General features: G+C 38.6%; 1 protein-coding gene across 4 annotated transcripts in view; it reads left to right on the plus strand.

Annotated features, from left to right (window-relative positions):
* The window catches only part of EPHA7 (EPH receptor A7), a 166237-nt gene that overhangs the window by 56992 nt on the left and 94657 nt on the right, over nucleotides 1–14588 (plus strand). For all 4 annotated transcript variants that reach the window (XM_081906994.1, XM_081906993.1, XM_081906996.1 and 1 more), the window contains exons 4-5: nucleotides 192–347; nucleotides 1238–1573. In XM_081906994.1, coding sequence (XP_081763120.1) covers nucleotides 192–347; nucleotides 1238–1573 — 492 coding nt within the window. The remainder of the gene's footprint in view (nucleotides 1–191; nucleotides 348–1237; nucleotides 1574–14588) is intronic.

Below are 14588 nucleotides of genomic sequence, written 5' to 3' on the forward strand. Positions count from 1 at the left end.
ATGCTTTTAATCACTACCTTTTGCTGGGAGTGAAGTGTGGGACCTTTTCATAATATGAAAGAGGAGTAAAAGTGCATTTTGAGAACATTTTAACACGGTACGTTTTCACATGCCTGAAGCCATATATCCCTTTAAAACGCACGTGTGTGTTGTTTTAAAAAATGGTATCTGTTTGTTTCATTATCTTTTAGCCTGTGGCCGTGGATTCTACAAGTCATCTTCGCAAGATCTGCAGTGCTCCCGCTGTCCTATGCACAGTTTCTCAGACAGGGAAGGATCTTCGCGATGTGATTGTGAGGACAGCTATTACAGAGCACCTACTGATCCACCATATGTTGCATGCACAAGTGAGTTATTCATGTAGATAATCACAAAGAATGTTATCTTGCCAGCCCCAGGCGCATCTATTTGTTAAGATGTGCTCTCTCTTTCTCTCTGGTACACAGTATTGGCCTTTAGTCTATCCGAGTTAGAAGTGTTTGAAACTGAAAGTTCTGGCTGAGCAGCAAAGTGGGCTAAGTAAACAGAGTAGGAACTACACAAATCTAATTTCCCTGTTGCTCCCAACATAACCCAGAGAACACACTATGCAAATATATGTAATATTGTGACGAGGATGAAAATATGGTTCTCCTACATATATTTGCATTGTCATATAAGCCTAATGTGTTACTGCGCCCAATGAGTGACATGTGAAATGAAAAGGAACCTGTGTAGATAAGGAGTCTGGTTGAAATGTAATGGGATCTGGCTTGGCATTCCACCTGCAAGTAGACTTACTGGTGATTCAAGGAACAAATTTGTGCAGTTTGCCCAAAGGCAAAACCACCCAAATAAAGCTGTAAATTGCATCAAAACCGGGTAAAGAGGATCTAAATGTATTCTGTTTAATGCATTTTAAAAGGACACAAGAATTCAACTGCAGGCATTTTGTATGAGTCAGCTTCAGAGGTGCATTAACTTATCCCTTTAATTGCGCAGAAGAAAAGCTGCTAAAGCTAGGTGTAGTAAATACACAGAGAACGACTATCCTGTTTCCTTAATGGAAAATAAATAAAGCTTCTTGTCAAGTGAGTTCAAGCAGGATTTTTGGTAGCTTGTAGTAAATATAATGAAAAGTTTATGTTCTGGCAAGCTTTTGCCTAGGTAATTAAAACATGAGCTAAATTCCCCCCTGCTGGTTTCTGTTTTAACTCCTCCCTCCCATTTGTTTTTGTGTGTTTTGTGTTCAATAAAGGACCTCCATCTGCACCACAGAACCTTATTTTCAATATTAACCAAACTACTGTGAGTTTGGAGTGGAGCCCTCCTGCTGATAACGGAGGAAGAAACGATGTGACCTACAGGGTATTGTGCAAGAGGTGCAGCTGGGAGCAGGGCGAATGTGTTCCCTGTGGGAGCAATGTTGGATATATGCCCCAGCAAACTGGATTAGCAGACAACTATGTCACCGTCTTGGACCTGTTAGCTCACGCTAACTACACTTTTGAAGTTGAAGCTGTCAATGGCGTTTCTGATTTAAGCCGCTCCCAGAGGCTTTTTGCAGCTGTTACTGTTACCACTGGTCAAGCAGGTAAGTAAACAAACTCTAGGATTTTTTAAGCGCATGCAGCAGGAGTTGTTGCACACTATATTTGTCGGCAGCTAAAGCGAGGCACATATTGTGCATGCCTGTAGTAAGCCCCTACAAGGCCCGCCCCCTTTTTTTGCTAGTTTAACATTGTTTTGATTCTAGTGGCACATGTGTCCTTTAGGATGGAGCACATGGGGTTATTTGTGGCCTAATTGCAGAGTGCCACAGGATTGTCAGTGCTAACCACTACCCTGTTGTAAGGAGTAAGACTGGATTGTAATGCCAGTCAAAGACAAGACCTCCTCTGTTGTGCCAGAACTGACTCTCTTGCCTGATCTTGACATTTGTTGCTGTGTGCTACCTTGCGTAGGATCAAGCTGTTAGCTGTTTACGTTACAAGGTATGAAGTCAAGCACTTTCAGACCCATTGATTTCAATGAATGCATTAAGGATATGTTTAAATTTTATTCAGCGAGTGGTTTGTTGGTTCAGCATGTTGGTTGGTTAGTGCCTAATAAATTTAACTTACTACTCTATATGTTCTTAATGCAATAAGAAACATAAAAAAATCATTTGTATTGATAAAATGGGTTTCTGTGTGCGCATTGGCTTCTTTGTAGCAATACCCTAGTATTTTCAAACTCTTAAAAGGGAAGTTCCAACCTGTTTCTATTTCATTCTGAAACAGTTTAAATCCTCTACCAGAATCTGAGTTAAGGATAATGCCTTCGGTATTCACATCCTTCCCCCAAGATTATCCTTCCAGCTTAATACTTCCAGATATTTGATGATGAGATCCAGTGAGAATGTGACAATTATTCTTTGTTTCTTATATTTATGATAATCTGACAGGTGAAATGTCAGGAAAAATAAAATCAAACTAGCATATCACCCAAGGGGCAAAATGTGTTTTAGTGATCTTTGCATGTCGAAATAGGAAGTCTCCTATTCAGGAATGTAAAATGATGAATTGCTTGTTGATAAAAATGACGTTCTAGCAGGTCTGTGCTGCATTTTGCCTTGTGTTGATGGTAGAAATAGGGGTAGGCTAACGGCAACAGGCCAGCTGAGTTTTAAGCATATATATATATATATATATATATATATATATATATATATATATTCAATATTCTGGGGTTCAGATGAATAACTCTGGAGCAGGGAAATTAGTCAATGTCTAGAAGTTGCTTCTTGAATACTCATTGCTAAGGGAAATGTACAACAGGCCCAGTATACTTCCTACTGCATGAGCAGGACAAGTATCCGCATTGGGCTCTCCTGGGCTCTCTTCATTCCATCCCTTTTCTTCCTCACCCCTTGCTCAGGTGCATGTGACTTGCAGCGTGCCAGATATTGTAAGTATTAAGTGATCCAGATATAGACACATCTGGACTGCTCCACCCTAAGGACACATGAATAGGACATGGATTTTGTCTGTGTTTTCAATACTTTTTATATTTTTATATCACATTCTATAGATAATTGCAATGAATATTTTAGTTAAAATATTTTAGTTAAAATATTTATTATGCTAATTTTTTTCCCCCATCAATGTATTCATTATATTTACATTATTTTTTTCATTTAAGAACACAGGACAGTCTTTTGTAAAGGGACGCTTCACGTGGCAGCAGTAATCTTATTTCATGGAATTGTCAACAATTTGGAGATACTAATTTTTCATGTCTCCTCTTCCAGACACCTCCTAGGGTTCTTGGTCATTTTCTGCAATTTCAACTACAATAATTTTATAAATAGTTTTAAGTATGCTTTTCCTTGTTTTTCTTTTTAATATCAGGGCATTATCCATCCAAGTGAGGAGCAGCATGTATTATGCCTGAAGTTTATAGATTTGGATTGTGGGAGGTCGGAGGTTCCGACAGCTCCTTGCAGTGCTTTTCCTGTTTCCCAGAACAAGATTTCTCAGTTTGTTGGTATGGAGAGGAGAGCTCTGACTTGGGCTCAGAGCAGAACTATCTGTGCATTGCAGTACCTTAGGGGTGTCTAAAGCATGTTGCTGTCCTGTTCTGCTATGACATCTTCTGACTTCCATGGGGAATGTAATCCTCACAGCATTATTTACTCCAGAGGTGCAGCTAGATAGTCTGTGGATTTGCTGGACCAAGGAGCAATTGCTGAGTGAGGCACAAGGCATGGAAAAGTACAGCTTTCAGAAGGAAACATGAAAGCTTCAAACTCCCCTATCTTACTGTGAATTTACATAGTTACCTAGGAGCAAGTTCCATTAAACTTAGTGTATGCCTTTACCTGCTGAAAAGTCAGGAAAAAATATTATTGTTGTTATTCGACAACAGCTTACACATATTTTAATCCATTAACATGCTTCAGAGAGTAGTGTTATTGTGTAAAAAAAGAAGGCAAAGCTTCAAGTATTAATTTGTTTAATGACTTTCACAGAATCAAATGCAGGACCCAGAATAGTTGTGTATATTTGCAAAAGCCCTTTCCTTATGGAACTGCCAGGCTCAGCCACATCTGTGATGTGAAAGAACCCACTAGTGCCTTGGCAAACAAAACTGCTAAAGATCAGCTTCAAACAGCTTTTTTCTTTTCCATTCTTCCACCAGTATGGCTGTGGCTAATGCTAGCCTCTAAGTTTATAAATCTTCTAAAATGTGTAGAGCATTTAATGCTCCAATTCCTTTTCCAAGGATTATGAATAAGCCTTGATCTACAGAAAAGAAGTGATGATTTTTGTTGGTAAGAAAATGATTTCACATAAAAGAAAGAAATTGGTTATGATACCGAATATGCTTTCTAAATCTCCTTCTTGTAATTAAAGTTTCTACAGAGCGCTACAAATTGTCCAATATCTCAATATTCACTTTTATAAAATTATTCTTAAGTTGCCTGTTGGTCCCAAAAGGGCATCTGAAATGACTTATAATTGAAAAACTTTAACATAAGACCTCTAAAACAGTATCATAACAAACCAGTTAAGAACAAGAGGAGAAAACACATTTTAAAACAGAAAGTGTGATTAATCACATTTAAAATGGGGCAAAAGCCTTGCAGAATGAGAAAAAAGGGTTTCACTTACCCGCTAAAGCTAAATAAAGAGGAAGCAAGTTTGATGTTCGCAGGAAGGGTGTTCATTCCACTAAAGAAAAGGCCTTGTCCCATGTTTCCATCCATGTTACCTCCTTTGGTGAGGATATACAGCAGAAACTTTCTTAAACTACGGGCAGGTTCATAAAGGAAGACACAGCTTTTCAAATACCCTGGTTCTATAGTGTTTAAAGCTTTATAGGTAAGAACCAGCAATTTGAATTGTACCCAGAAACAAATTGGAAGCCAGTGCAATTTGTACAAGACTGGTGCAATACAGTAGTGTCAGCAAAGCATGCAGAACAAAGCAAATTGGCCACGACATTTTGCACAAGCTTCAATTTCCAAACATTCTTCAGGCCGTTGCAGTGTACATTTTTAAGTGGAAAGTGATTAAGGGATAGCTCACTATGTACAGATCCTCTTTTTCCAGGAAGAGGCACATCTGTCCTCCCCCAAGCTGGGCAAAGTTGGACCTGGCCGCAACAGCCATGGAACCTTCTTGGAGCAATGCTGGGTCTAAAAGAAACCCCCACATTGTGAACCTGATCAGACTGTACCCCCAGTCCCAGATTAGGATGTCTGACAAGCAGCACCTCTTCCTTGTCTGTTAAGCCTCTGCTTGTTAGGCCCACCCAACCCATCACAGCTTCTAAGTTACAGTTCAGTAGTCCAACAGCCCTCTTGGTGTCAACTGAAAAAGACAGAGCTGGGTATCATTGACATAATGATGTGGCTCAATCCCAAAACACTGCATGCCCTGCCCCAGTGACTTCATGCAGATCTTTAAAGCGTTAGGGGATAAAATAGAGCCTCAAGGAAACCCATAGGTAAGAGACCAAGCAATGGTCCTCTACTTTCTGAGCGACAGAGTTGTCAAATCCCATACTGGTTAAAAGCCCCAGAAGTTGATGGTATCAAATTATTATTATTGTCATAATCAATTTATTAATCAGATTCTGAATGACTGCCTCTAGGTGATTTACACATAATAATTAATTTTTAATAATTAAAAACAACCAAAAACACAAATACAGCAAATACATTTAAAGCAAGACTAAAATCTTTAAAAAAGTAGACATTCATGGTAAGACCCATTTATCCAACTGAGAAATCCTGCCAGAACAAAAATATCTTAAATTGTTTCTGGGAAGTGTGGTTGGTGGGCTGCTGTCGTATCTTCATAGGAACGCTGTTCCACATAGCAGGGGCAGCCACACTAAAAGCCAAGCTCTGAGAAACTCTCCCATAGACTACAACAATTCACTGGGTGTGTAAGCGATTTGCTGCTCTCTCATATAGCATAATCCTGAGTTTTATAGTTCATTGTATGTTTATATGAACATATTGAATTTGGGCCAGTAGCAGATCAGTAACCAGTGAAAATCCAATAAGCAGGGTGTTATGTGCTGCCTGTAGTTTGCCCCCACAAGCAAGCCAGCTACTGTGTTCAGAACTAGCTGCCGCTTCCAGACCAGCACATTGCCGTAATCAAACCCTGTCACTGAGAGGTCTAACAAATGCTTAACCAACAGGGATATACTCCCTATGTATAGTTAGTTCCTGAGATACGTCCTCCATCAAGATGACAAAGGCTACTGATCATTGGAACGTATCCAAATAATTTGCTTAATCCAAGAAAGCCTGGATATTTATTTTTGAGTTGAAATTATTAATATGGAGATGGCATCAACAGCACAATCCTATGCACTGTTACTCAGAAAGAAGTCCCAATATGTTCAGTGATGCATACTCCAGGCAAGTGTGAATAGGATTGCAGTAACAGATGACACATTTTGTTGTGTAGTCATCATTTGCACTGAACATAACTCAAACGTTAGCGCTTACAGTGTAGTTTAGAGCTGCTTATCTGCTTTCATTTTCTATTTGCTGAGAATTCCGGTGTCTAGATCCAGGTTCTCTAGTTACAACTACAACCATTGTGTTTTTTATTCAGATACCATGCTATACCAGAGATAGAAGAAACTTGAGCTTTTCAACTATGCTTCCCTCCCCCTTCCAGCTCATTTGATAGTGGTCACAAACCATAGTTTGTCAATTGAAACATCACATTAAGCCATAGTTGAGCTTACTGAAACATGGTGTAGCTTGATGACTGAATTGAGTCCTTTTTTTTCTTTCTCTGTAAATTGCCACCACTTTAATTAAATGGTTGGCGAATAGATGGGCAGCACTCAATGGCTTATATAAATCCATGCTGTCAATGCCTTAGACTGCCATATGGTGAAAAGTATTTGAGTTCTCAACAAATTAAGCTAATCAAAAGGACTGCATTATGCAGCAGCTCCTTGGCACGTACCTTGATATCTAGAGACAGCATGGTATATTAAATAAGAATTAGATTTGATGGGGGTTGGGAATTTATTTTATTTTCCTACTTGTTTAGCTTAATTATTGTGCCACAGGAAACTTTCTTTTCAGACATTACAGGAAGTAGACAGAAGTAACAATGTAGGGCTTGGTGGGAGAGGCGAAATAACCTAGGCTTCATATACTGCAAAACTGCAGACATATCCTACCACAATAGCACACAATATGCAAGTTACCTACCATATTTCTTCTTGGGTCTTGTTCCACAAGATAAAATCTGGGCAAAATGCTATACTTTTAAAGCAGATTTGAAGCACACCTTCCCCTGTAAAAGATTTTTTTTTTACAGAGTAAACAGTGTTATAATTCCCAGCAACCCTTAACAAACCAGAATATTTTTGGGGGGCGGGGTGGGGGGAGGGAGGAGAAATGTACTTCAATTGTTCTTTACAGGAATAGTATGACAGCTTGTTCACAGCCACAGGTGAGCAAGGGTGGTCTCAGCGGAAGAGCTGTTGTTTGTCTGCATTTTGCATCTTCCATTCTGCCCATGGCCAAGGTGGTCTGTAGGAAAGGCAAGTCATTCTTTAAACTGTGTGAATGGAGAATAGATGGCAATTGTTCATTATTTGCCACTCATTTGTTCTCATGAATTAGGGTTTTTAAAGATTTTCGCTCAGCCCAGTGTTTGTGAGAACAACCTTTTTTGTGTGTGCAGGGAACAGACCCTTTGAAAATTATAATCATTTTTTATTTTTATTTTTCCCCCCATTTTCCCCACCTGTATTATCAAATACTGAGCATTTCCACTAAGCATTTTGTTATATAAATGCATTCTATCACAGATTATTTTTCTTTTAAAAAATACAAGATTTTTTTCCCTTTAAAAAACATTATTAAGACCCAAAGAATAAAAACTGTTTTATTGTGTAACACAAAACAGTTTTGTCATATAATTGGTAGCCTCTACAGTTCAGAGAACAGGAAATATTTTAGGAAAATGATTGATAACTATAATTGAGTATAAAAAAAGGCTTGGAACACAACAGAAAGAGTCTTGCTTCTGTTTCTTTATTTGAAGAAAAAAAGTTTACTATGGAGCAAAGAAAATGTTTAACCTTCTTTATAGCTGTGTAAACTGGAATTCATGCAGTTCTTATTTGTGGCTATGATTGTTCTGTGCTTCATGCAAAAATGGTTATTTTATGTAGTCAGATTTGTGTGTGTATAGGAATAAGGGACGCGGGTGGTGCTGTGGTCTAAACCACAAAGCCCAGGGCTTGCCGATCAGAAGGTCAAAGGTTTGAATCCCTGTGACGGGGTGAGCTCCTGTTGCTCGGTCCCTGCTTCTGCCAACCTAGCAGTTTGAAAGCATGTCAAAGTGCAAGTAGATAAATAGGTACTGCTCCAGCAGGAAGGTAAACACGTTTCCGTACACTGCTCTGGTTCACCAGAAGTGTCTTGGTCATGCTGCCCACATGACCCAGAAGCTGTATGCCAGCTCCCTCAGCCAGTAAAGCGAGATGAGCACCGCAACCCCAGAGTCATCTGCGACTGGACCTAACGGTTAGGGGTCCCTTTACCTTTACCTTAGGAATAATATAGTATAGATGTGAGAATGCTTGTGATCTATGCACTTGCTGCTGTTCCATCACATTAGGTGGACACATTCAATAACCTGGCACTCACCATGCAACAAAGTTGTCCCCTGCCCCCCCAAAAAATTATTCTTTCAGGTTTTGTTTTAGTGCATTCACTCTTAGAGGCTGCATTCACAAAATGCAAATCATTATGTAAAGATAACATCAACTCAACTGAGAAAAGAAGTGAGAGGGGCCATAGAATATGTACAACTCATTACTCCTCTTTTGTTCTGTCTTACCCCTAAGGAGAAAAAATGTCAAAAAGGGAAAAGAGATGCCAAATCAGCTGGGAATTGGCGGGCAGGTGGCAGATGATTAAGATCAAATTATTTGTCATATTGGAATAATATGGAGGAGGTGTATGTAACAAGATAATTGACACAGCAGGGCTGAGGCTTCATGATATTATTTTGTGTTGTGATATAATTAAAGTTGAAATTGGGATGTAACATGCAAGGGTTTCAGCAAAAGGTCACACCAATATTGCTCATTTATTAGGAATCTTTTCTCCAAAATTTGAAAGACTGCAGCCAGGAGCACAAATTATAAATATTATTTATTTGTTACTTTAAGCCCACCCAAGAGAAACATCGCACCTTGCTTCTAAAAATTTAGGCTAGTTTTGCATACTCAGTGTTCTTAAATACCCAATGACAGGAAACCGGCAATTGGTTGGTTGGCAACCAGAAACCGACAAGCTGGACTGGAAAGTGCTGTTGTGCTCATGTTCTGCTTGTAGGATTCTCATAAGTGTCTGTCTGGCTACTTATAAGAACAGAATCCTAGATTCATAAGCCTTTGGCCTGATCAAGCTGAGCTCTTAATATGCATATTCATGATTGGTCATAGTGATATAACAAGGGCAATGGTTGACATCACCAGATGTCTGCAAACACTGTAGGTAGAGGGGAACTTACATCCAGCAGCGAGTTGTCACAGTCCCTGTTTTTGCTGCATATGCAACCACTGAACAGATGACTGTACCTCTGAAGTAGAGTGTACATAATAACCATCAGTTTATTTGTATGCTGCTTTTCCATGGGAACAATGCTTGAAGCCACTCACAGCAACATCAGAAATAAGAAACCTTTCAAGATAATTCACGAACAATGACAAAACACAGTATTTGAACAAATAGTCCAGGCAAAAGATTAAGCAACTCGCAGAAGCACCATCCAAACAGCACGAAAAGCTGTACATCATATCCATAACTAAATGTTGACCCCAGCAACAATGTCAAGTTACCTCCCTTCTTCCCTGCCAGGTGGAAATGAGCCAGACAGAGAAGGAGAAACCAGCTCTTGCAGGAGTCACAAGTGGTTTTTTCACATCCGAAGTGCCCTGCTGGATCAGTCCAAGGGCACATCTAGTCCAGTATCTTGTTCTCAATGTGACTTATGAGAATCTCGCAAGCAGGACCTGAGTACAACAGCACGATTTCCACTTAAAATCCCTGCACCTCATACTCGGGGGCATATTACCTCCAGCAGTGGAGAGTAGAACACAGTCATATGACTGCATCTTCTTTTGAAGCTAGCCAAGTTGGTGGGCACCGCTACATCTTGTGGTAGTGAATTCAACATAATTATGTGGTGTGCGGAAAAGTACTTCCATTTGTCTGTCTCAAGTCTTCATCCAGCCTCATTGATTCATCCCTGAGGATGGGGTAGCAGGGAAATCTCTTTAGTGGCTACTTTCTCTGCATCCTGCATAATCTTATACTTGTTCTGTAACTAACAAAGCTCAGCTAATAGTATGGCAGGCTTTCAGGTTACTAAGCAACAATTTTAAATATAACAACAAAATAACAATTTATTAAAATGTTATTTCAGATTATGATTCAGTGCTGTTCTTTCCCTTCAACTTCTGAATTTACACATATTAAGCTGATGTCCTTCAAAGGTGAAGGACAGTTTATTTGTCTCTACATTGGATGTAAATATCTTAAGTTTCAATTGCAAATAATGTCATTACTGTATAATGACTGTATAATTGACCACAACCATTCTATTTTTCTCATGCTATTAACCATTTCGACATTTAAAAATATTCGGACCAAGTTTAAAGTATTTCTGCTCTGAAGTACAATGTTCTTTGAGACTATTCTGTAACCATTTTATAAAAATGATTCATTGACTGTTTTACACTGGTGTAGCCCAAATAAACTTAATTGCCCCCTGCCCCAGATTAATATGTCAAGTATCTGACAGGATTTAGTAATTGGTTTTATGCCTGAATAAAATCTAGATACAATGGCTGTCTTGTTTGCATGAAACATGGATCAGGTGAAAAATAAGAAGCCTAGCCATTCAAGTGGCTATAGCAACTATCATTTTAACATCTTAAGATGCAACAAGCTAGATTGCTGTATTTTCTAAACAAAAGTGGCATTGTACTGTTGGTATGAGGTGGGGGTAGCTAGACACACTATGAAGGGAAAATGACTTTTAGCCCGCTTTCAGCTCCATGATAAAAAGCTTATTTCTTGCTTTCTACATTGACACACACCCATTAAACCTTTAAAATATAAATGACTCTTAACTAGCGAAGTAAGCATGACCATAGGTTTTAATCTATAACTTGGGAATTCAGAATTCTATTTTAGTTGTTGTATTTTAAAAACGATGGTTTCTAATCATCATGGTTTGGAGTGGGGTAGACTGCGACTGCTTTTTAGGCAATGTTTGCCATTTACTGAGACATATTGGCTCATTTGGATGTTGCTGTCGGGTAACTAGGTATGCAAAAATTTCCTAAGTGTCACTACTTCTTCTCAGTTCATCTCCTAAATACAGATTTGTCATATGCTCAGTGCTTTGTTCTATTCTTCTTAGAGCTCATTAGTTAACCTACCAGTGTTACAGGAAGTAAAAGGTACAAAAGTTAACTAGAACTGTGGCTGACATTCACTGTGGTGAGCTTTAAACAAGCCAACTTCATAAGCCACACTTTGAAATCATTTCAAATGCTGGTTTCTCTAAAATTAACTATAGTCAGCTTTAACTACAGTTTTGTCAATCCAGATGACATGACAAACCATGGTTGACCAGAAGTGAAAGTGAAAGCTTTCAAACTATTCATCTTGGCTGTACAAGAGGAGAGGGGAATTCATGAGCCAAGAGGAGCTTGGGTTTGTTCATGTCATGCTAAAACATAGCTTGCAGGCGGTTGTTTAATTTGCATAATTTATCATAGTCACAAAATTTGGATTGTTTGCATGGAACACTGACTCCCTTACTATTGATCCTCCTCAATTTATCATACAATAGTGCACAAGGTCAAGTGGACGAGTTTTCACACCCCATTCTTAAGCATGTGAAGATAAACCATGGCATGGCATCTTGTAATTTCTGTGATATAATCTCTGTCGGACTCTGGAGCTCTATCTCATTCAAAATAACAACAATGCATTTCCTTTTAAATGATGATACATTATTTTTGTAAATAATCCAAGCTGTAATCCAAACAAAGTTAAGCACTTTCAAATCCCAATAACTCCAATGGAATAACTTTAAATGTATTCCATTGGAATAAATGGGACTTTGAAGCAGTTAACTTTGGCAAAGTCAGGCTCAGTAAATAGAACAACATTTGTCAGTATTTTGCTTTGCGTAAACAAACCCTTTGGGAGATTTGTTGTACTTGCAACTAAGCATTGCTTACTTTTCACATTGCAATGTTTGGTGCTAGAGGATATAACAATGGCTTGGAAGCTGTTAGAAATAACAGCTTAGCTGACTGTGGTTGCACACACTGGAAAGACAAACAGAACAGTTCTAGCTGACTGATCTTCTCTTTTTTATTACTATTGACATGAAAGTTATTACACTGTTTCCATAGTTCCAACGCAGAAAAGAAGCTCACAGTCCCTCCTCTGCCAGCACTCAGCTGGATAGTGGTTTTGGTGTTTTTCTGCAGGCTACAAACTTATGGGGTCTTATTTGCAAGACTATGTTAGCCCTACAGTTAATCTCTAAACTGAATGCATGCCGTCTTCCAGATATGTTACGATGAAGTAGGCTTTCCATGTAAATGAATAACCAACTCGATCATCTCTCAAATGTGAATATATGTCAGCCACTTACCTAGCATAGGCATTTCATCGTCACCTGATAGAAATAGTCCTGCTTTGATCTGTAAATCACATTTTTGATTGCTACTTTTTGTGGGGTTAGGGCTGGGCAAACTTCAGAGGAGCAACTTTAGAAAGAGGGGATGGAAGACAAATAGTGCAGGTTCCTGCAAGTGGGTCCTATACCCACTTACTCGGAAGAAAGCTCCATTGAAACCAAGTACACTTACTTCTGAGTAAATAGGAGCCTATTATTTGCAAACCCTCATGCCTGCTTCTTGTACGGGCAATCCTATATAAGGATATTTCGAAGATACTCCTACAGAAAAAGGAAGGCATGAAATACACATACTGTACAGTCTGAGTAAGATATGCAAGGCTTGATTGTAACAATGAAATGGTAGTATAAATAATACTTTGTTTAGTGTAAATTAACATGGCTTAGTGGTCATATTTTGGTCACCATTGAAGAAGTATCAGCGGGAAGTGTGACGTAAATCAATTATTTAAATTGGCTTCTTTTTACCTTGATTAAAACCATGATTTCAATCATCTTGATTTAAATAAATGAACCCGCATTTAAGCTAGCAGTTTGAGAAGCTGCCCTTGAAGGAAGAGCGGTAACACAGTGTGGAAGAGCTCAGTGTTAGCATAACTCTTGCTGGTTTGCAACCTATGCCCACCTTGTTGATATAGCAGTGACTCCCGCTTTTGGTTCAGATAAGTGTCTGCCTGGCATGAGCAGATGACATGGTGCTGAAGTACAGTTATTTTAATTTTGTTTTTGTTTTTATTATTAAAATTATTACCATTCACCAGCAGGTCCTAGGGCAGGTTACAAACCATTTTAAATTCAATATCCAAAAGGTTAAGACAAATTACAGTCAAAGGAATAGGGTAGGTCCTGTTGGTACATATGTCTTATGAGAATAAATCCAAAAAATGGAAATATTTGATAATTTTATTGGGGACAAGCTTCTCTAACTCATGACGGTTTACTAATTTTTGCCTCCATTACTTCGTACAAAATACATATCTATTTCATCACACAAAACAGTTTTAGTTTCTGCAGAGTCTAATCAAAGTAGTGTAGATATACTCAGTATGGTTTCTCAGACTTTTTAAACACTTATTTTTATCGGACAGTGCTGTGAAGCCTGCACTTCTAAATGGTTATTTCTGTGCAGTGTACCATATTAATCACCTATTGATGAAGTCACAAAGTATATCAATATAGTATATTTCTGCAGAAGACAACTCCCTCACGCTAAAGATTAAAAAAAAAAAGCCCTATGGGCAATTTGCTGAGGTAGCTGCAAATTGCCAGTAGTATTGGGTATCCTGTGTTCCGTATTTAATGCTAACATAGTAAATGTTGATTATCTTATTTTTTGCTTCGTTAGTGATGAATGAGAGCAAATTTGAGGTAGACAAGCAGTCTGGTGGAATGATGCAGAGCCATCTATGAAAACATCTGTACAACTCCACCAGTGCAGTAAATTATTGCTGCAAGCAAAAGACATTGATCCAAAAGGATCATTAACAGCTTTAGCCAACTGATCCAAGTAATAGGGCAAATGAAAGAACATTATCAAGATCTAAACTTTTTTCAAGCTGTCAGTTATAATTGCTAAATCATTGTCACTACTTTGTATCAATAGGCTACGTTATGACTTAAATTCACTTTCTTCTATTGTGAGCAGAAAATAAATATCAATTAAGTGGTAAAATCCACAGGATAAAAAATTATCCAGCCCTCCTGCACTCCATTTTCTAGGAGGTCACCCACAAAGGGAGAGATAATTGCTGCAAGGCAGCAAAATTAATCCAGTATGAGCAAGAAAGGATGATATATGTCCTGTGACAAACTACGTGACAGAGATGTACGTATAAAACAGTG

The sequence above is a fragment of the Podarcis melisellensis genome (genome assembly GCF_964234715.1).
Source record: "Podarcis melisellensis genome assembly, chromosome: 3".
NCBI lineage: Eukaryota > Metazoa > Chordata > Lepidosauria > Squamata > Lacertidae > Podarcis > Podarcis melisellensis.